The sequence below is a fragment of the Erinaceus europaeus genome, chromosome 1, assembly GCF_950295315.1.
Source record: "Erinaceus europaeus chromosome 1, mEriEur2.1, whole genome shotgun sequence".
NCBI lineage: Eukaryota > Metazoa > Chordata > Mammalia > Eulipotyphla > Erinaceidae > Erinaceus > Erinaceus europaeus.
This window is the reverse complement of record NC_080162.1, coordinates 139,963,286-139,986,444: the sequence shown is the minus strand read 5'-3', so window position 1 is coordinate 139,986,444 and position 23,159 is coordinate 139,963,286. Positions and strand designations below refer to the sequence as shown.

Below are 23,159 nucleotides of genomic sequence, written 5' to 3'. Positions count from 1 at the left end.
CCACTCTCATTCTAAAAGACCTGTGAATAAACCCCGAATAGTTCTGGTAGTCTTTTATCCTCATTGATGTTGCCTTAGTTTTCTATACTGTCTTTGTTATAGCAACAGTTTTCTAACTTCATTACAACATTCCGTTGAAATGTGTTAACATTAGCCAGAGGTTGGGGCCAGGCAGTGGTGCACCTGGTTAAGTGCACACATTACAGGGCACAAGGTCCCAGGTTCAACCCCCTGTCCCCACCTGTAGAGGGAAAGCTTCACAAGTGGTGAAGTAGGGCTGCAGGTGTCTCTCTGTCTTCCTCTCCCTCTCTATCTCCTCCACTCCTCTCAATTTCTCTCTATCTCTATACAATAATAAATAAAGATTAAAATTTAAAAAATACTAAAAAAAAAAAAAAAAGCCAGAGGTGCAGTCAAAGCAAAACTAAAAGCTTGAACTTAACATTACTGTAGTTGCTCTCTTTCTCTTCTCTTTATTAACATCCCCCCATTTTTTAGTGTATCATGTGATTATGGTTTAGTAAGTTATTTAGTGGCTTTGCTCTTTCAGTCGAAATGTGGAGCAGGGACTTCGAGGGACACGCTCTACTACTGGGCATTATAATACAATTAGCCGGATGGATAGACACCATGTCATGGATGACCATTACTCTCCAGACAGAGACAGGTAAATATGACTGAGTACTTTCAGACATTTTTATAATTGATAGTGCACCAAAATGTTTTCATTCTGAACTGGAGTGTTTCTTATCTCAGTTTCTAAAACTGTACATTTCCATTAAAATTCCTATATTCATTCTAAAACTGGCACATTTGTAAGGAAAGAACTAAAATCATCTTATTCTTGCAGCTTTGGTCCTTTGTGAAATCAGGCCAGTTAGTGAGTTTACATGTTAGTTTATTATGGCAATCATAATGAATACAAGATGCTGTATTGATTTTACTTTATATTAACTGATTTTTATATGTAAAAACTCATGATATTAGATTTCAGATTCTTTTACATTCACCAGGGAATCTGTAGATATAAGTATTAAACTAATCTTTGTTTATTTAAAAGACAAATACTGATTTATGAAGAGGATTTCTCCTTGTAGCTTTCAGTAAACCTTTTAATCATATTAAAGAATCATGTTTGTTGATTTCTGTATTTGGAATAATTCTCTGAATTTGACCTGCTAACTGTGGAATACTTGGAGGTAACATGGTACATTACAATGCTTACTAATAAGGTTATAAGACTAATTAGTATCTTATTAGTAAGCATTGTAATGTAATAGTGTAATAGTGTAATATAATAATGTAATAGTAGTAATAGTGACAGTAATGTAATGACTATTACAATAATTACTACTAATTTTCTTTCAGTTAAAAAAATTGGTTAACTTAATTCATGGCTTGTGTACATAGAAAATAAAAAGGCTTTGATATTTTCTTCACATTTTCAGATGTGTTTGAGATAAGAATTAGGAAAGAAAACTTCATTTACTTTTCAAATAATATTGTGATAAAATGAGGGAATTTAGGATCTCATTGTATGCATACTAAGCCAATTTTCAAATAAACCAGTAAGGTTTTTTTAATGCACTAATATGAGAAGTTTCTGTGAATATTTATACACTTAATTATTTCCTTTAAATTAATATTATGATTAATTCTTAAAATTCTAAAATGTGATTTAGTGCAAATTTCCAATGATAGAAAATACCTTGTCTTTAATTTTATTAAACAGGTATTTATTGGTGTTTGTGTTTGAGACTTAAGGAGAAACTAGGAAGTAATGAAACTAATGTCTATATTGGTCTTAAATGGAGGGTAATACGTCTTTCAAATTTGCTTGAATTTTTCATAGTGATCTGTGTCTGGAGGGAGTAATTATGGATGCACTAGCTATAATATTTGATGTTCATCAAGTACAATATAAGAGAAAAACAGATATATTTGAATCCAGTAGCTGTATTTCATTAGGTGTTAGAAGAAGTTACATTAGATTGGTTGAATATTTTTGTTAATTGATGGAATCTTAATGAATTGCATCATTTCCAAAAACTGTTTATATGTTGATCCACAAAGTCCTTATTCATTGACATTTTAACAAAATGATGAAACACAAGTCTGAAGTAACCTTAGATCCTTCAATTTATGTTAAAATTAAAAAAATGTCCTTTTAGGAGTTGGGCAGTAGCGCTGTGGGTTAAGCGCAGGTAGCTCAAAGCGCAAGGACCGGCATAAGGATCGTGGTTCAAGCCCCTGGCTCAACACCTGCAGGGATGTCACTTCATAAGTGGTGAAGCAGGTCTGCATGTATCTTTCTTTCTTTCCCCCTCTCTGTCTTCCCCTCCTCTCTCATTTCTCTCTGTCCTATCCAACAATGATGACAATAATAACAATAACTATGACAATAAAACAAGGGCAACAAAAGAAAATAAATATATTTTTTAAAGTCCTTTTAATGTAAAATGAGCTATATAAATTCTCAGAAGACACTGTAGTCTAAACATTCCAGAGAATGATGGAATAAAGTAGCCCCTAGAATTATAATCAAAAACAACAACAACAAAAAGTTGTATCATATCAAACACATAATATTTTAATCATAATTTGGACCTAGAGCTGATGACACAAAACTTACTATTCAATCCCTGGTGACTAATCCTTGGTGTTAGCTACTAAAGTCATAAATGCAGTGTCATTAGCTATGAATATTTTAGTTTAGTGGTAACTGGTGAATGTATTTGGAATTTTGGAGAAAATTGACCTATGTAGTTTCATAACTACCTTTAGAGTGCTCTAAACTGCTAGATTATATATTCTCTTAATTGTGAACAGCTTTAAATTATTTTTTTCTTAAAGTAGAATTTCAGGGAGGGTTGGGGAAAAAGAGAAAATAGTAGAATTTCATTAAAGTAGAAATATGAAACTATTTCTAACATTTTTGTGTTATCTGTGTAATCATCATGAGGAACTTAAAAATAGTTATCACTTTATTAAGAAATGGGCTCTTAACGTTATTCTTTTAAAACATATTATATATGTAGTTTTTAATAAGAGAGATACAGAGTGAGAAAGAGACCAGAGCACTGCTCAGCACTAGCTTGTTGTGGTGCTAGGGTCTGAATTTGGGAACTTAGAGCCTCAAACAAGAAAGTTTTTTTTTTTTTTTTTTTGCATAAGCATTATACTTTTTCCCCAGCTCTGCACATTCATCATCTTATATATTTTTAATAAAAATACATTTTAAGGAATTGCGAATTCATTTAGAAGGTAAGCATATTCTGGAATCCATACAGTGAATCTTCATCCAGTGTAGATGTTAAGGTAATTAACATTGTAGCTAAATCCTTAGATTAGGGGTCAGCACTGAGGTCACATGGTGAGAGGAGTAGGGTAGATTGTCAGGTGCCACAGTGCGTGGGGACTGTTGGCACTTAAGTGATGGGTATGTAGTATGCTCATCTATATTCTGATGAGAGGTGAAATTGTTCCCTTATAATACTTAGTACTGCAGATTCACTTAACTTCAAAGGATAGTTAAAAGCAAAACAACAAAAGAGAATTTCCTTTGATATAATATAAACAAATCTTAGTATTTTGAGTAGCCTTTCTTGCCAATAAAAGTGACCTGCTGGACTGAAATAGCATTTTATTCAGTTTAAATTTTCTTAGGTATTTGAACCAATTGGAATTGTCCTTGAATTTAAGTTTTTAATTTCTTGCTATGTATATAACTTTTGAAAAAAGTTATCCTCTTAGATTCTTGCTTCATCTATAAAGCTAGGATATTAGAGCCAACTTAAGGTCACTGGTTTAACAGTGGTTCTCTTTGCTTAGTGATACTCAATGTGACTTACCCTTAATGTTTTAAAAAAGATCTTTTAAAATATTAATTAATCAAAAATGATCAGACACTCTATAGTTTTGGCTTATAGTACAAAGGGATTGAATCTTGGACTTCAGAGCCTAATGCATGAAAATCTTTTGCATAAGCATTATGCTGTCTCCCCAACCATAATAGGATCTTTTGGTTTAGAAAATAATTTAAAGTTCATTATCCTGTTAAATAAATAGGAAAAACAAAGTATCAACAATTTAGGTATTTGAAAATCTTATAGAGAATTTTGGACATTGAAAAATAGGCTTGTTTATTTAGGCAAGAAACAGAGTAAATGACACACACAGGCACACACACCCTACTTAAAAGACCTAGTGCATAAAAATGAAAAATATTTGAAAACATATTTGAAGATTGTGTATGATAGTGACTCTCCCACTAAATACATGGGGAAAGAAGTTATATTATTTAACATTAACATGTAATTCCTGGTTAAACTTAAGTGGTTCAAGAAAGATGCTATAGGATTCATAACGATTTATTTATTTATTTATTTATTGCCACCAGGACTATTGCTGGGGCTGTGTGCTTGCATGACACTATAGTTCCACTTTTGGGTTTGCCTTTCCGTGTCTCTCTCTCTCTTTCTCTCCTGTCTGTCTCTCTCTCTATATCTGATAGAGACAGAGAGAGAATGAGGTGAGAAAGGGAGAAAGAAAATGAGACAGCTGTAGCACTGCTCTACAGTTTATGAAGCTTCCCCCTTGAAGATGAGGACAGAGACCTGAACCCTGATACTCCTGCATGGTAATGTGTATGATTTTCCCAAGTGTGTCACCACCGGCTCCCTTAACTTTATTTTATAGGTATAATATAAAAATAATTATAGATCCAAATTTGATTGAGTTTTTATTTTATTCCTCTGCACATCTCACTCTACATACTTCATAATTCATAGTGTTATCACTAATGATAACACTATCCTGTCTTAAAAATAAAATAGGTTATTTAGAAGTAATTGTAGATATTTTACTTTAACAAATTAGTTAAAAATGATGAATTATAATTGGCATCTCTCTTTTCTTTTATTCTCATTACTGTTTTTACTCTGATAATCACTACAGATGATAACATGATTTTCCTTGAGCCAGATTATATATATATATATATATATATATATATAATTTTAGAATTAAAAGCCTGCACATCTCTGAAAAATGTGAAGGGTAGAGAAAACAAATAAAAATCAAATGTTTACTTTACCAAAATAATACTACATTTCAGAAATATATGTATAATTTTTAACTAGAGCACTACTCTGCTCTGGTTTATGGTTGTGTGACGATTGATCCTGGAACTTCGGAGCCTCAGGCATGAGAGTCTCTTTGCAAACCATTATGCTATCTGCCCCCTCAGTAATATATTATAGCAATTAAATAATACTTAGTGTAGTTAGGAACTATGAAGTAACAACTATTAATAATATTACAATAGGGAGTTGGGCAGTAGCGCATCGGGTTAAGCGCACTGGTGCAAAGCACAAGGACCTGCGGAAGGATCCCGGTTCAAGCCCCCGGCTCCCCACCTGCAGGGGAGTCGCTTCACAGGCAGTGAAGTACGTCTGCAGGTGTCTAACTTTCTCTCTCCCTCTCTGTCTTCCCCTCCTCTCTTCATTTCTCTCTGTCCTATACAACAACAACAATAAAACAAGGGCAACAAAAGAGAATAAATGAATAGAAGAAAAAAATAATATTACTGTAAGAGCAAAAATTTTGTATTGAGATTGTTGAAAACAGTTTTCAAAAGCTGTAGTGTACATGAGGATGAGCCATTTTATCTTTTCCTTTGATAGGCTTGTTTTTGTTTTGGCAGAACAAGGTCACTGCTCCTGGGGCCACATTTTTCACAGAGAGAAAGTGTATAAAGTGCATCTCTACACTTTATAATTAATTGGTACAGTATATGACCAGTTAGTATATTTTATAGTTGGATATATCATTTACCTATTCTAGAATAATTTTCTTTGTTTCTTTGCTTATTTATTTATAACCAGGCCCTGAGTATGAACAATTTCACAACTCTGGGAATGTTTTTTGTCCAGAGGGGGTCCACAGTTCTGTAGCTTCCCCAAAGCCACCTTCCTTGTAGTGCTGGGATTCAAATCTGGGTCACAAGGCATATTCCTATCTTGAGTTATCATTCCAGCCCAAAAGTCCAAAATTCTTTATCTTTTTAAACATCTGTATTTTTATTGTTGTAGTAGAGTGAGAGAGGACAGAAAGAGAGAGACCAAATCACTCTTCAGCTGTGGCATAAGGTGGTTAAAACATTAAAAAAACATCAAAATACTACAATTTAATGAACTGAACCTGACTACTGATTCAATTTCCAGAGACACATTGATTCTTTTTTTAGACTGCTGTGTTTTTTTAAATTTTTTATTAATATTTATTTATTCCCTTTTGTTGCCCTTGTTTTATTGTTGTAGTTATTATTGTGGTTGTTACTGATGTTGTCATTGTTGGACAGGGCAGAGAGAGAAGGGGAAGACAGAGGGGGAGAGAAAGATAGACACCTGCAGACCTGCTTCACTGCCTGTGAAGCCACTCCCCTGCAGGTGGGGAGCTGGGGGCTCAAACCGGAATCCTTCTGCTGGTCCTTGCACTTTGTGTCACATACGCTTAACCACTGTGTTACTGCCTGACTCCCACATTGATTCTTTTTAAGTAACTAAACACATAATAAAAATAAATTTCAGCTCCATCAGCACCCAGAGTGAGAGAGAAAGAAAAGGAGAGGGAGATAGGGAGGTAGTTATGATGTCATGAGTGGCTTAGAGGAAAACAGAGGATTGAATCAGAAAATAAGGGGCAACTATGTATAACTGTGGACAGATAGTTGTAGAGAAGATGGTTGGCCCATGTCTACAACTTTAGGGGAACTGTGGTGGATTGCAGTGGGGAGAGTGAAGATTCAGAACTCTGGTGGTGGGAATGGCATGGATTCAAACCCCTGTCCACATGTAATTATGTAATATAAAAAATAAAATAAAAAAGGAAAAAAAGAAAATTAAATTTGTGAGGAATTATCCTTCATTTCATTTTATTTTATTTTCAATGTTAAATAGATTTTATTTAGAATTGAGAGTTAATCAATGCAGACAGGTTGTATTGTATAAAGCTGCATCCTCCAAGGCTGGAAGTCCTGTACAGAGAGACAGTGAAGTTCTTATTAGATGGAAATGACTACTTTTTATGTATTCAGCAGAGTACAGCTAATCCCTCAGACAGTTCTTTCTGGAACAGAATTTCCTCTTTTTCCCCAGCCAGTCCCAGTGGGTTCACCTTTGCAGGCTCTGGGGCTAGGACAGGAGGTAAGACATTTGGGTGTTTCTTCACCAGTATTATCCTATTATCCTTTCTTTTAATTAAATTAGGTTGAATGTGTCCTTTTAGGAATTACCACACACACACACACACACACACACACACACACACACACACACACACACACACCCTCATAATATTATAACAGATTAGGGCAAAAATTGCTTGTTTGGGTCTATTAAAAAAGAAACTTCAAAGAGAAATTGAATTTAAAGATAGAAAGGAATTTTGCCCAGCACGAAGTAGAGCTGGGAATGTGAGGTGGTGGACATTCTTGACAGTGAGGAAAAAGACCAAACTCTGAGACCCAGTGAAGCATGTGATATATTTGGAGATGCTTGGGTAGTTGGGCTCCCTAAATGAAGTATGATGGTGTGGGATGTGATAAATGACAGGATATGCAGATTGAAAGTTGTAGTTAATCTACAGGCCATTTTAAGGAACATTTGCTACAGGTGAAAAGAAATCATCTAATTTTTTCAGGGCTCTCCAGGATTGGATAAATAATCATCTAAGTATGGAACAGGTTAATAACAGAAAAAATAAAGAGAAATCTTCTAATAACATATATTCCTGTATCTCACACTGACCTTTCCATTTGGTTTTCTTTTTTTTTTTTTTTTTACTGACTGTATTATCTGTCATAAAGTAAGTGTTTTGCCATTAAGTGCGTGGAAACCTTTAGAAAGTATTAAGATTGGGAGTCGAGCGATAGCACAGAGGGTTAAGTGCATGTGGCACAAAGCACAAGGACTGGCGTAGCGATCCCGATTCAAGCCTCCGGCTCCCCACCTGCAGGGGAGTCACGTCGTCACAGGTGGTGAAGCAGGTCTGCAGGTATCTATCTTTCTCTCCCCCTCTCTATCTTCTCCTCCTCTCTCCATTTCTGTCTGTCCTATCTAACAATGGATGATGACATCAATGACAGAAAACATAATAACTACAACAGGGGCAACAGAAGGGAAAATAAATAAATATAAAAAAGAAAGTATTAAGATTAAATTTAATGCTATGCAAAGAAGAGAGTCAATCATAGATAGGTAAATAAGTCAGTATGCTGCTTTTATGACATAAGAAGTTGTGAAGCACGAAACGTATGTAGCAGAGTCAGTTTTATGTAGTAAACATTTAACAAGTATAGTTAATGGGAAATGGATAATATACAGTAAATTCAATAAAAAATACAACTTTTCACATCACTTTTTTCTAAATACAATTTTTACAACCCTGTTAGTTATTCGTAATTCTTAACTATTAAACTAGAAACAGTGACCTTCTAAAGTCTTTTAAGTCGTATACATCTTAGAAATTGTGTCAAGTTAGGCAGTGGTACAGGCATAGATAGCACTTTTGAGCACACACTTGACCATGTGCATGGATGTGGGTTCAAACCTCTGCTTCCCACCTGCAACGGGGAAGCTTTGCAAGAAGTAGGTCTGAAGGTGTCTTTCTCTCCCTTTCTACTCTAAATTTCCCCTTTTCCTATTTAATGAAAACGGGCCTCCAGGAATGGTAGATTTGTCATGCAAGCAGAGTCCCAGAGATACCATAGCAGCAATAAAATAATTTTTTAATTACCTCTTATTTTCTTCATAAAATTTCTGGTTATTTTATTATACTTTCTCTTTTTAACGTTCCTCTCTGAAAATAGGTTAGCATCTGATCTGTATACATTTTACAAGGTGGTGCTGATGATGTCTGTGTGATAATCAATGAATTCTTACCTTGAAATATGATTTGCTTAAGTTTTTTTTCACATTTTTGTTTTCCTTTGGAATAATTAATATTTATTTTTACCTTTAGTACGTACAGCCTTATTACTATGGACATTACAAGGAAGAAGCACGTCTTTAATTAACCCTCTTCATTTGCTTTGCTTACTACCTGCTTATATTTTTTAGTCTTACTTTTAAGAATAAAAGTATAGCACTTTTCTTTTCTTCCCTGAATCTCATTTTTGTTCTTGTTTCTGCCATGCTTGCAGTCATTTTCTTACTCTACCTCGATCCAGATACAGTCAGAGCCTTGAGCATCATCACAGAGATGGCAGGTATATTCTTCTTAAAATTGAATCTGTGTGTAGAACTGCATGTGCTTGTCTAATGATACAATGCATTTCAGTTTTGATGCATATGTACAGTGATATTAATGACATATGTAACTGAATTTTTATAAAATGAGAAACTTATAAACTCTTTAGCAGGTTATCAAAAACAGAGCTTTTCTTTAGCTAGAATCATCTCTAAACAGTTAGTTGGCTAGGAATTATACTGAGCTCTTTTTACCTAGGAGATTTAATAGCAGTATTTTAAAATCAATTTTACTTGGGTGCACACCTTCCTGAACATAGTTCATAATTAGATATTTAGACTATTGATTGATTTGTATAGATCTTAACCTGGTTTCCTACCTCATCTAGAGTAGAGAAGTCAGTATATGAAGTAGTTTAACTCAGTTGTTTATGGCTATCATGTCAAAGGTGACTGTGATCAACTTCTTGGTCATAGTCAGTGATCCTGTATTGATTAATACCTGTACTCATGGAGCATGTCATTCTTCATCTTTACTCTCTGCTGCATATTAAAGGGAAAGTCCATTTCTAGGCATTTAATAGAAGAAGGGATTAAGGAGAAGAGAAAAGAGATAAAGCCTCCAATCTTTGTAGTTTCTATGACTAAATGTACTTTTCGGTATTTTGACCATGTTAGTAACAACACTGAGGTCCTTTATGCAGAGAAGAGAACAGAAATTATAATATGTGAAGTTGGCTAGTACCAATAAGGAATTATACATCCTTATTATTTCAAAATGGTTTAGGTTACATGTGACCACTATTATGGTATTAATTAATTTAGACTAGATAATAATAGAATTTAGAAAAAAGTAATTAAAGTTGATGGGCAGATTCCTAAAGATTAAATTCTTACAGATGAATATGGAATGGAAATAAAGAAAACATCAACAATAAACTCTTAATATTTTTAGGTTGTCTTTCATTGTAGTTTTTGTAATACTGTTTTCTAAATTTTGCATTTTATCAGTCTCTTTTCTATATTTTTTTAATCAAAGCATTTTTGTTATGTCTTTTATTCTTATTATTGCTATCTACTGACTAGTTTTTAGCTGTAATGACCTCACACTTAACTTAGAAAATCAAGCAAAAGCAATCCTATTACTGACAATCCTATTATTAGTTGTCTAAGGCCTTTTTAAAGGTATATAGGTAACATGAACAAGACACTACTGATTATATTTCCTCTGGTATTTCTTCATATTAATGTATATTAAAATCATGCACTCTCTTAGTTGTTGGCACTCTGTTATTTGCCTCAACTTATTTGTCAATAAGTAGATTATCTATTTCATATTACTTATTCTTTCATTTCACCAATGTAGGCAGAGTCAGGTCCTGATCAGTTGATTAGGTTGCTTATCAATTTCATATGCAAATTCCTGATTTCAGTATACTTGGCCTATTTTGGAAGGCAGCTATGTTTAGTACAATGTCACGAACACACAACTGATATATTTTGAAAAGTACCGTTCTAATTAGAGAAAGCATTTTGACAATACTATGGTAATTACAAGAGGATAAGATTCCTGAGTGGAATCTACGTTATTTTCTTAAAGATGTCCTATCTGAAAAAGTCTTACTGAGATCCTCTAATAACGTGAGAACATTCTAGCAATCACACTTAATGAGATAACCTCCCTTTGCCTTAATTTGTTTGCATTTTCAGCAGTCTTCTTGTTCCCTCCAAGTATTGTTGTCTTCACCACAACTAATCAATTTGTGTTTCTGTCTATAGCCTCTCTTAATTTTCTGGCATTTCCTCCATTAATTTTTAAAATTTTTATCTTAATTTTCTCTTACTAGAATGCTTTTGTTTCAGCTCAAATTGCTGTTTAAGTTCTTAAGAAATCCCCTTTTCTCTATGTTTCTACACCTTCAAGGTACTCTTTCTGAGACTATGTTCTTAATTTATAGTCTCAAGTATTGAGTATATTTGTAAATATATTTCCTCCACTTCTTCACATCCTAAGTTTTAACTGTCTAAAATTTGAGCCCTGAATCTAGCCCTTGCATTTTATGCTGTGTTCTCCATGGTAATTTATTTGCCAACTTTCCCTTGTTGCGCCTTTGCTTCCGAAGCCTTTGCCTTCTTAGCAATTCTCTAGTGTAGTACTATCCTGGTTCTCCTTCTGTCTTTTAGTGCTCCTCTGCCTCCTTCACTTGTTTCCTATTTCTTGTGTCCTCAGCTTTTTAATCAAATATTTTCTTATCTTATTATCTTTATGGCTTTGACCAACATTTATAAAATGTGCTATAGTACCTGTCATATAATATTAACTCAGTAAAAATGTACTGAATGATTGGATGAGTGAATGAATAGAAAGGTATTACTACTATCATATGCTATCATAAACTATATGTCCTATAAAACTTTCTTACTTCAAGGTCAAATTTCTCTGAACCTGTATAAAGATATTCTTGCAACACTTCACAAAGTTAAGTTCCTATCTAATTTGACTCTTTTCCTCTCTAGAGTTCTCCCCAGAGCACTAAGCTGCTTAGCTTGGCCTATGTTAATACTAGGGATTGAGCCTGGTACTTTGGAAACTCAGGCATGAAAATCTTTTTGCATATACATTCTGCTGTCTCTCCTGCTCTTAAGAATTCATGTATTTATTTTAGACAGAGTAACATTTCATTTTGGAGACTTTGAATTCCAGACTTTTTAAAATTTGTCCAATTTATTTGAACAATTGATTTATATGGTGATTTTTGAAACAACATTGAGAGTAAGCCGTCCTAGCTAAGAATTCAGATTTTGGTGAAGTTATCAGGCTTTGTAATCAAGAGAGTTCATGTTTCAATTTAGAAGTTTAGTTGTTTGAGTTTGCACAATTTTCTGTGGACTTCATTTATCTTATTTCAAAAATGGGAAGGATTATATGAATTCTAATATTCTTACTAACTGTAACATTCTCTTTGTATAACTCTTTGTGCTATGAATATTCTGTGTAATGTTTAACTGTTTATATATGTGATTTATGATTGTCACTTGTACTTTCTCGTTTCTAGACCTATTACTACAAATCAAGCTTTTCCTATTCTAGTTTATTCCGTACATTACTGCTTAATTTAACTTCCTAGTTACTTGAAAATTGCTTCTCTTTAGAAACTTTTGCTAATTCTCACTGAAAATGAAGCCTTTTAACCTCTTAAAGTAAACCTCCTAACTATAGTCATTTACCAACTCCATCAACTAACTCCAAACTAATTTTCTAACATTTTGTCATATTCTGCTTCTTTCATTTCTGGCATTTCAATCCAACTGTCTTTTATTTTCTCAAATAAAAAAAAATACTGTATTATTATTATCATCATTGTTATTCTTTATTTTAGGTATATACTCATAGCAATGAGAGAGACCAAAATACTGCCCCACCATTTTATATGATGCTGAGAATCAGACCCAGATCCTCACATTTGCTAAGCTAACCAGATTTGTTGAACATAATAAATTTTGCATACAATGTGACCTAGACCTGATCTTCACAACATGATTCTTTCTTACTAATATTTGATAAGCCAGTCCTTAGTGTCATAGTATCTTGCTCTAAAAATAATAAAATTTATACTACTACAAACTATTAAAATAATACCCATTGCACTCCTGAAGGCATAATAGTATAAGTAGGATTGAGACCTTTTGACGGACAGCTAAAGCTTTGAGTCACCAACAACCAATTTTGTGCACCATCACTGATACCAAGTCTCTGGCACATAAAGTTTCCATTAATTGATTTTAGACACACTATAGAAATACCAGTGGGTTCAGAGGAGAACTTAACAATTTGCTGGGCTAGAACAGAGAGAGGCTTATCATGTTCATTCACAGAGTACAATGGCAACCAGGTTTAAGTCCCCTGTGAATCAAAGCACAGAACTCCAAGGATGATGAAAACATCACGGTGTCCAAATATTTCTGTGGCCTTATCTCCTTTCTGCCTACCATACATCCCAGCCCAGGACCTCACTGCATGTTTTGTTCTTGTCTACCACAGGATGAAATGTTTCCAGCTTTCACATGCATTGTCCATCTTTTCTACTCTATAAAGTATCAGTCATGTTTATTTTCAGCTCCTTGGCAGTTAGTCTAATTCTGTTGATTGTTTTGTCTCAATAGACTTTTTGCAGTGATTTTTTTATTAATTGTTGGCCATACTGTCATCTATCGTGATTGAAACAGATTGTATTTATGCCTAAATATGTGCACACCTCTTTTTCTGTTAGACTGTGTGTGTGTGTGTGTGTGTGTGTGTGTTTTAGAAAGAGGGGTGACTAATCAATACTTTGTGTGATTTGGACTAACACAAAGTGGCAGCTTCTTGGGCAGTAGGCAGAGCAGTATATATATATATATATATATATATATATATATATATATATATATATATAGAATATGCACTATATGTGTTCAATGTCCTTATAAAGTTTTCAAATTAATAAGAATGAATTAATAATTCAAAGTTCATCAGCAAAGCTCCTAAACATAGAATTAAATATTCTAGTGTAAGGACTTTGCCTCATTTACTTATATGATACAGTAATGATATAATATTATGATCCTTTGGACATCTTTAAAATGTTATTTTGTGCAATCTTAGAGAATAAGTTGAATTTCTTACATTGACCAAATCTTTTTATATATAACTATTCACTGAAAATGGAAACTGCTTAATCAAATAAGAATTTTATAAATTATGGTGATTATGTTAACTCTCAATAATTAAAATATACATATGTTTAACATGGATTAATGTTATTGTTGCTGGGTAAGTAATCCAGTTACTTATAGTTTCTATTAATTTTGAAGTTAAAATTAAATCACAATGGAGAATTGTTCTCAATATATTTACATATGAAATGTTTCTCTGCCTATTTAATAATACAGTATACCCATATTACTTAGTATTGGTGTTGTCCCAGACCTTCTTGAAATAATTAAGATATTTAATCTTTGCTTACTGTTTCCAATATGTTTTTAAATGGTACTTCTAAATAAGAGAACACTTGTGCGCAAAGTGCAAGGACCAGAATAAGGATCCTGGTTCGAACCCCCAGCACCCCACCTGCAGGGGAGTCGATTCACAGGCGGTGAAGCATGTCTGCAGGTGTCTATCTTTCTCTCCCCCTCTGTCTTCCCCTCCTCTCTCCATTTCTCTCTGTCCTATCCAACAACAATGACATCAACAGCAATGACATCAACAACAACAATAATAACTACAACAAGGGCACCAAAAGAAAACAAACAAACAAATTAATTAAAATATTTTTTAAAAAGAGAACACTTCTCTTTTTGGTGGTAAAATAAGTGTAGAGATAATAGCAACATGTTTTTCTACATTATGTCTTTTTTTAAACTTTTTTAAAACTTTTTTTAACCTTTATTTGATAGAAACAGCCAGAAATTGAGAGGAAAGGGGAGACAGAGAGAGGAGACAGAGAGACAAAGGTTCGAACCCGGGTCCTTGCACACTATAACATGTCTACTCAACCAGGTGCGCCACCCCCCCGGCCCTACATTATGTCTTTTAATAGCTATTTAATTGAGCAGAACTGATCAGTAGTGAAATGCTGACATGTCAAAGGATGTTGTACTATGACTGAAATAGTAAAATGTTCCTATATATGAATAATAACAATAATAATAATAATAATAATGTTTTTAATTGCCAGCAGTGTTATCATTGGGGTCCAGCATCAGCACTATAAATCCACTGCTGCCAGTGGCCAGATTTTTCCTTAATTTCTACTTTATTTTTATAAGACAGAAATAAATTGAGGAAGGAGGACATAGGGAGGGAGAAAGAAAGATAGACACTTATAAATCTGCTTTACCATTCATGAAGCTTATCCCCCACTGCAGGTGGGAGCCGGGCCTCAAACCCAGGTCTTTGCACTTGTTAATTTGTATGCTGCCACCAGGTCCCCAAGAATGATTACTTACCATTATTTGTTTAAAATTTGTATTGGGAGTTAATAGAATACCATATAGTTGTTGACACATGGGTATAGTTTCTCATCACCCTGTGATAGATGTATCTGTAAAACTCTCTCATCTCCAACAGAGGTCCTTTTCTGCCACCTTACTTTACCATCACTTCTATGACAACTATATTATGCCTTGCAATTCTCTTTACTTTTCAGGAAGAGCTAAAATGATGTTAATTTTTTAAAAGTTAGACTTTATGCAGTACATTATGATATACAGGAAAATGATACAATTAATACAAAATTAAGTCATACTTTTTTACATTTTGGAACTATGTATTTATGTTAATTATTCAAAACCTCCTAATTTGAAATTTTTATCATGTATTATTTACTCAAATATATAGATAATACTCAAAAGGTCTATAGATGTTTTTATCTAAATTATAATGCTTTGCATATAATCACAATATGGATATATTCTGTATGATACTGCATTTTGCAGTTAACTGATTTTCAGTTTGCCCTGTTAAAAGTCATACAACTCCTTGATTGTGGATTTTTTTAATTTTTTAGATTTTTAAACATTAACTACAGTCTTCAAAATTTATGTACTTATGTGACTTTGTGGGGTGAACTTTGTAAAAGGTGAAAGATTAATACGATCTGAAGAGAAACCAGAGTATAATGTGGGGTGAACTTTGTACCTAGTGCATGTGTGATATAACTAATCTCCTGACCTTCCCCCACCACAGTTTTTTTTTTTTTTGTCTTTTTCAATGTACATAGAAAAGAGAAGTGAGCAAAGGAGAGAAAAACATAACATAACTGCTTTACCACCATGGAGCTACTAGTCCATTATGCATTCTGGATATTTTTTTAAGCAATATGTCCTAAGAGTGATCTATTTACTCTATGGATCACAATGCCCTTATAAGGACATATTATGTAGCAAAATTTTGAAATAATACTCTGGATTTTTACTCACAATAATTTTTCAGTCATTGAAAATACAGTGTCAGTGAAATGAAATTGAGTAGCCTATTATTTCGGTTTCATTTTGAAAAAAAAGGATGTTTGTTGCTGGGTGGTATACATTGGGCTGAGCATGCACATTACAAGATGCTTAATGTAAAAAGAATGTGCCAACTTTGAATAAAGAAATTTAGTATTAGCTTAACTTCCTATTGTGATAGTCATAGATATTCCACACATTTCTGTTACTACATGTTATATAGAGATTATTTTTATTTTTATATTAATAAGACAATAAGAAATCTAAAAACATGTCTTAATTATAGAGAGATATTTATCATTATTAATTTAAGAAAATAGAAAACTAAACATGATGTATATATTAGAACTCCTAAAGCAGATGTTTAAAGACTCAGATGGATAGATAGTTATGTAAGAAAGGAAGAATAAAAGGATGGATAGATAAACATGTAAGAAAGGAAGAATAAAAGGAAGAGATATACACATATCTTTGATTCTGGTTATAAAATATGATGATAATCTATAAAGATACATACCCTAAATTTTTTTTTTTAATAAAACTATTAAGCTTATTATGTTTTGTCTAAAGAGAAGTATTTTCTCTAAATTTTTTTCTGGGAACAGAAATAGAATGACTTTTTTTTTTTTTACATTATCAGGTAGTTCTTTTTGTTTTCTGATTAACTTAATATTGGATATGTATTTACATTTATTCTCACAATTCTTATATATTCTAAATATAAAGCTGTAAAATACCAAACATAACCTTCTATTATTACTTTATGATACAGTCATTGAAATTTACAAAAGAGGGGCTGGGTGATGGTGCACCTGGTTTAGCACACATGTTACAATGTGCAAGGACCCAGGTTCAAGCTCTCAGTCCTCACCTGCAGGGGGAAAAGCTTCACAAGTGATGAAGAAGGGCCGCAGATGTCTCTCTGTCTCTCTTCCTTGGTATCTTCCCTATCCGTCTTGATTTCTTTCTGTATTTATTCAATAAATAAATAAGTATTATTTTACTTACATTTGTTAAGCCTTGGGTAGAGTAAGCCCAGTATTTATTCCAAGTCTTATGTCTGCTGGTCCACATTGTTGCCATAAAATTAATTACATTTGAGAGTTTATATTCCTTTCTTTTTAATGTTTCTTTATTTGCCTGTTTGTTTCATTATCAAAAAGGAGTCTGAAGTATTTACTAATTAGGTGAAGGTCATTTTTCTTGAGACTAATGCTTGCCCATTTTTTTTTTACAACATATGCATATTTCCTTTGCTGTGGTTGCAGTTAGATATTGAGGGGTAGTTTGGTTTGGAGTTTTCATTACTTTTCGGATCTAGATTCATTTCCAGTGATATCAGTATTGTCTTATAAATTGTGGTGCTTGTATTAAAATAATGTTGCTTATATGTTAGGTGTGAATGCATTATGCTGGACTCCAGAGATACAAAACCCAGTAATGATAGGTTACTTATATCTAATTATGTTTTCAGTAAAGATTGAGTTTTGACATTGACTTTACTTGTGTTCAGAGAGATCATATTGTTTGAGAATTATAGTCATTTCAATCAATGACTATCCATTCTGAGTAGTATTTGGTGGCATCACTATCATGTAGGGTAGATTGCATAGACTGACCAATTAACAATTCTTGCATGCAGAGATTTTTTTTGTGGACTATGCTTAAATATGGCTTTGGACTTCAGTATTGCACTGTTTCCTTCTAACACTTTGTTTCTTCTGTTTGAGAATTAAGTTGTATCAGTATTTTATGACTGTTGGTCTTTTTACGTATTATTTGATTTGCTAATGAACAGCTTTAAGGACTTTAGAATTAGTAACAACTAATATGGTTTCCATCACTCTTTTAGGAATGTCCAGGCATGTTCATGAATTCTTTTAAAATATAATATGCCACATATTTCATTCACATGGACCATTTGGAGAATTTGTTTTGAAAAGCAGACACTTTGGCTTTACTGTATCTGAGAATCAGTTACTCTATGCACTGGGAAATGCTATGAAAGGCAGATGGGGTTACTTAGAAATATTTTAAAAGTTTAGTGAGAAGTTGCTCAGAATATGTTGGGAAAAGAAAAAAAAGTTACATACTCAATAATTTTAAGACATTACCTATTTTGAAATCAGTGTGATGCATCATAAGCAAATAGCAGAAGGGAACTAAAGATCAACTGAGCTGCTTTTTAACTAACATTTCAGGGATTGTGAAGCAGCAGATAGACAGCCATATCACAGATCCAGATCAACAGAACAGCGGCCTCTCCTAGAGCGGACCACCACCCGCTCCAGATCCACTGAACGTCCTGACACAAACCTCATGAGGTCGATGCCTTCATTAATGACTGGAAGATCTGCCCCTCCTTCACCTGCCTTATCGAGGTGAAAGATAAATCAATCAGACTAACTCCCCTCTTGCCCCACTGACACACCATTTTATTTTCCCAGCAGCTAATGGTCTCTCTTCTAATCATCCTTGACTGATCACTAATTATAATCTATACTAACCTTTCAGTGTAAGCACACTATTTATATTCAGTAGATATAATAGTGTGTGGCTACCATTGTAATTTGTTTAACTGTCCTGACTGCATTTGTTTTGTGATTTCTCATTTATCAGGAGATCTGGGTCAATCCCCACCATAATGCACCTCATAACTATCATGTTCTTCTCCGACAGAATGAGAAATTGTCTGTGTCCATTAAACATCACTTTTGGAATAATCATCATAATAGCACAAAATAAAGCTAGACATTTAGTTTCTTTCTATCAAGATCAATATCATTTACTAGCCAAGAGTTCCTATTGCTGAACTTTGAATTTTTCAGGGTTTTATGCTATAGTTCCTCAAGACATTTTTAAATAAAAGGATATCTAAAATAAACCTGAGTAAAAATCTCTTTGGATCAAGGGAGCAAGATTAGCATTAAGAGTTTGAAAGCTGGTAGAAAGAAATGTAAAGCACTGCATTTTACTTTTTTGAGTCCAAACTTACTGCTTTTTAAATGACTATAATCCTAATTTGCATAATGATTCCATGAATTTTACTTAGGATTTTGTGTGCATGTATCTGTGTGTATGCATATTACACAAAATATAAACATTGTTTGCTACTTAGCTAATCATTCAAATATTCACATTTGTCCTAGTTTCCTAATGTTTTAATCAGCAGCTAAGCCTCTTTTTGATTTGTACTTATACAGCTATCCTATGAAACAAATGTACAAAAAGTATTTAACTCATTCTATTGAAAAATGTATATTAATGGTGGTGTATATTATAGGTCTCATCCTCGTACTGGCTCTGTCCAAACAAGCCCATCAAGTACTCCAGTGGCAGGACGAAGGGGCCGGCAACTCCCACAACTTCCACCAAAGGGAACATTGGAGAGAAGTAAGTTTTATTTCTAATTATGTCATGTAGGAAATGCACATGGAGCTAAGGTGAATCTAATTTTTTTACTACCTGTTGTTAACTGAATTCCTTAGTTGCATTTATATACCTGTATAAATATATTTAAAAGTATTTTATACTTTTCATTTAAGATGTGTACTATTCGCAGGTTAAACTAACCTGCCTTTGCACATGTCCTCATGTTTTAGTAAATGCATTTTTTAAAAGTCAACTTAATGCTCCAAAATAAGCAGTTGGATGAAATATTTTTGTATTTCAACTAAATTTATGTAATTATTGATAGTTACATAAAGTTTATTAGTAACTAGCCAAATCAATTTTCACACACTGCAAAGGACTGGTTAGCTGATGCACAACTATGGTGATCCTTCTCAAAACTGGAGTACCAGAAAAAGGTAATCATGAATATCCAAAGAAAGATGCATGTTGTACTGATACTTTAATACTTTGAATTTTTTTGCATAAAAAGCACTACTTGTTTACACAGACATGGACATATTCCCCCCAAATACCTATAAATTCTTAGATAAAGCATGGACAATAGCATATGATGATTTGTAACATCATTTTTTAAACGGTCCCTTTATTTGGTAGAGAGATGCCAAAAAAGTCCATATTCAAATTATCATTTAACTTTTCTTTTTAAAAATAGATAATATTTCTGTGCCTTTGGAAATTTCTGTTGTTTTTTTAACCCCTGTGCTTTGGTTCCCTTTTTTTGTTTTGTTTTTTTATTTTGTTTTCCCTAGACAATGGAGTCAAGGAGATAGAACCTTATGAAGGTCTGTACATAAAGGAGGGTTTGTTTTGTGCTGACAGTTTTGGAAGCAAAAATAAACCCAACTGCAATTGACGTACCTTGGTTGTATAGACTTTTCTATGTTAGAGAGTTATGTATTTATATACTTATTTACTTACTTTACGATTTCTGGCATTCAACTGTTCTTTTACTTGGAAATTATATAAGAGAGTTAAATTTCTTTAATTCAGCCACAAACAAATGCGAAGAATTTAACTTGTTTTAAATGACAAAGTCAAATTTTCACTTTTAAGGAAACTTACCTCTTAAGCAGAAGTCTATGCTTTGTGCAAGACTTTAACCAAAGATATCAATTGCAGTCTGTGTTTATGTCATTGAGGGTGTACACATAGTCCCGTTATACTGATCATCATATATTTCACTTTATATTTATGATGATTTTAATAATAAAATTCAACTTTTAAGAAAAGAAAGTTGGTCAGTGTTTCCTGCATTGTAGCAAAACTGCTTACATTTTATCAGAGTTAAATCTATGTAGATATATTACTACTAAACACATCATAATGAATCGAGAGAAATTATTTGTTTTGTGATACATGGAACACCACATGATTACTAGTTAAAATTCATTTGCTGATTATAAACTTGAGAATTGACTTTTTAACTTTATGAGTTGTCTACAGTTATGCACTGCTTCATTTCCAGCTCAAAGGATAATGCTTGTGATCATGTAGGCCCTGAATAAGTATTTATTGAATGAATGCATGAAATATTTATTTAAAAATTGCAGTTATTCCAAATGGCATATACCATAACACTAGAATAATCTTCTCTTTTTATAATTTACATTAAAATTTATATTTTTATAGCCTACTTTTGTCAAACTTTTAAGTGCACTGCATTTGAGTTCCAAACAACTTGTTTGGAATAAGTTGTGTTCTTGGTAGTTGTGGTTGAATGATTATCCACTTAAATTTTGAGATTTTTCTGGCTTTTGTGTTTATTTTTGTATGGTTCATGGTCTTAGCCAACTCAGTGGTATTGGAGCTAATGATCTCTGAGGCACCTTGGTAAACATCTTAGCAGCATTTCTGTAGTTGTCAGTTGCAGAAGAATGAGAGTATAAGACATTAAAAGTTCTTTCCATATAGAAAGTTCTGGAGCATGCATAGACTTATTCTGTCTCTAAAAGTTTTTAAACATAGAGTTCTGATATCATGTGTTGGCATGTTAACTCAGAAACATAGTTTATGTCACAAGTTTTTAAAATTTAACTCTGTTACCTTATATTGAGGCTATTGTTTCCTGCATTATTTTTCATGTTCTAGTTAAACTGCTTACAGCATATCAGAGTCAAATATGTATAGTTATATTATTAAACACTACATTTTGAATCAAATGAAAATATTTATTTTATGATGTAGAATATCACACAGTTACTAGGACAAGCACATTTCATTTGCTCAATTCTATTGAGATGTAAGTGGCTCCTGTCTTTGTAATAACTATGCCAGAAAATAACTTTGATCATTGGAAATTTGTAATTGACTAGTCAACAGACATTCTACTTATTGTCTATTTTATGCCCTATAGAATTTATTTTAAGGAGCTATTTTCCTTTCATATCCCCACATCAAACTTGGACTTAATGCTTATAAGTCCAGCATTTAAATCCTTGTGCCACTTCCCAGGCCACATTTTATTTATTTTTAAAATATTTTTCATTTCTTTATTTACTATTACATAGAGAGACAGAGAAATTGAGAGGGAAGGGGAAGATAGAGAGGGAGAGAAGTAGACACCTGCAGCCTTACTTCACTACTCATGAAGTTTTCCCCTTTCAGATGGGGACCAGGAACTAGAACTCCAATCCTTGCACATTGTAACGTGTGCACTTAACCAGGTGTGCCATATCCTGGTCCCTCATTTTTCTGTTTTTATAAATTAAGAGAGGGGAACTCAAAATTCATTCTGTCCTATCTTAAATACAGTAGTATTTTTGTATTTTTTAACTTGTTTTGTTATTCTTAACATGATTTTTAGAGTGTTCATAATGTTGATAAGATCAACCACTGTATATTTCTAATGTTCTTTTAGTCTAAAGACAGTATATCTTTTAAAAAAGGATTTACATTCTAACAGAAGGTATATTTATTAACTTAAAATAGACTAACAATTGATGGTCTAAATCTAACTATCTTAAGATATTGTCAAAAGTTGTAAATGATGAGCTTTATTTTTAATCAACATATTGCCATGTTTATCTTCTAATCCTAAAACATGACCTAAGTTCTAAATTAATTCAGTTTTTGTTGGTTTGTTGGTTTAAATTTTGTTATTGCTGAATTTAACCTATGGGTTATTTTAATTTTAACATCGTGGACTGGCAAAGTAGCTCACTTGGATAGCGTGCTGTTTGACCATGTGCACAGTGCAGTGTTGAGCCCCTCTCCCACCTCGTTGAAGGAAGCTTCAGTGCTTTAGTCTCTTTCACTCTCTGTCTGCCTCTATGTCTTTGTCTGTAACAATCCTAGTAGTAAGTGAATAAATAAGTCTTATAGACACTGGTCTTGACAATTGTGTTGAGTTTAATCATCTCTTTGAGAACTAGAGAAAAATATAATAAGAGTAGTGTCAACAAAGATACTAAGTCGTTATTACTATTTTTCTCACTTTTCTCCTTATTTGGTAAAATCAAAAGAACGCTTATACCATTTGTTTTAGTAGTCAAAAATGTATTGTACTCATGT

At 33.1% G+C, this 23,159-nt stretch overlaps 1 protein-coding gene and 1 non-coding gene across 40 annotated transcripts in view; one reads left to right on the top strand and one right to left on the bottom strand.

Moving 5' to 3' along the window:
* RIMS2 (regulating synaptic membrane exocytosis 2) overlaps positions 1 to 23,159 on the top strand; it is a 570,974-nt gene that overhangs the window by 363,743 nt on the left and 184,072 nt on the right. For 14 of the 39 annotated variants that reach the window (XM_060196045.1, XM_060196031.1, XM_060196022.1 and 11 more), the window contains 5 exons: positions 551 to 667; positions 9,203 to 9,268; positions 18,437 to 18,616; positions 19,519 to 19,628; positions 20,399 to 20,431. In XM_060196045.1, the coding sequence (XP_060052028.1) occupies positions 551 to 667; positions 9,203 to 9,268; positions 18,437 to 18,616; positions 19,519 to 19,628; positions 20,399 to 20,431 (506 nt within the window). The remainder of the gene's footprint in view (positions 1 to 550; positions 668 to 9,202; positions 9,269 to 18,436; positions 18,617 to 19,518; positions 19,629 to 20,398; positions 20,432 to 23,159) is intronic. The other 25 variants (XM_060196165.1, XM_060196141.1, XM_060196081.1 and 22 more) reach the window with 7 other exon arrangements.
* Positions 7,110 to 7,235, bottom strand: LOC132542849 (small nucleolar RNA SNORD22). The gene has a single exon (XR_009553818.1). It is a non-coding gene; the product is annotated as a small nucleolar RNA SNORD22 (small nucleolar RNA).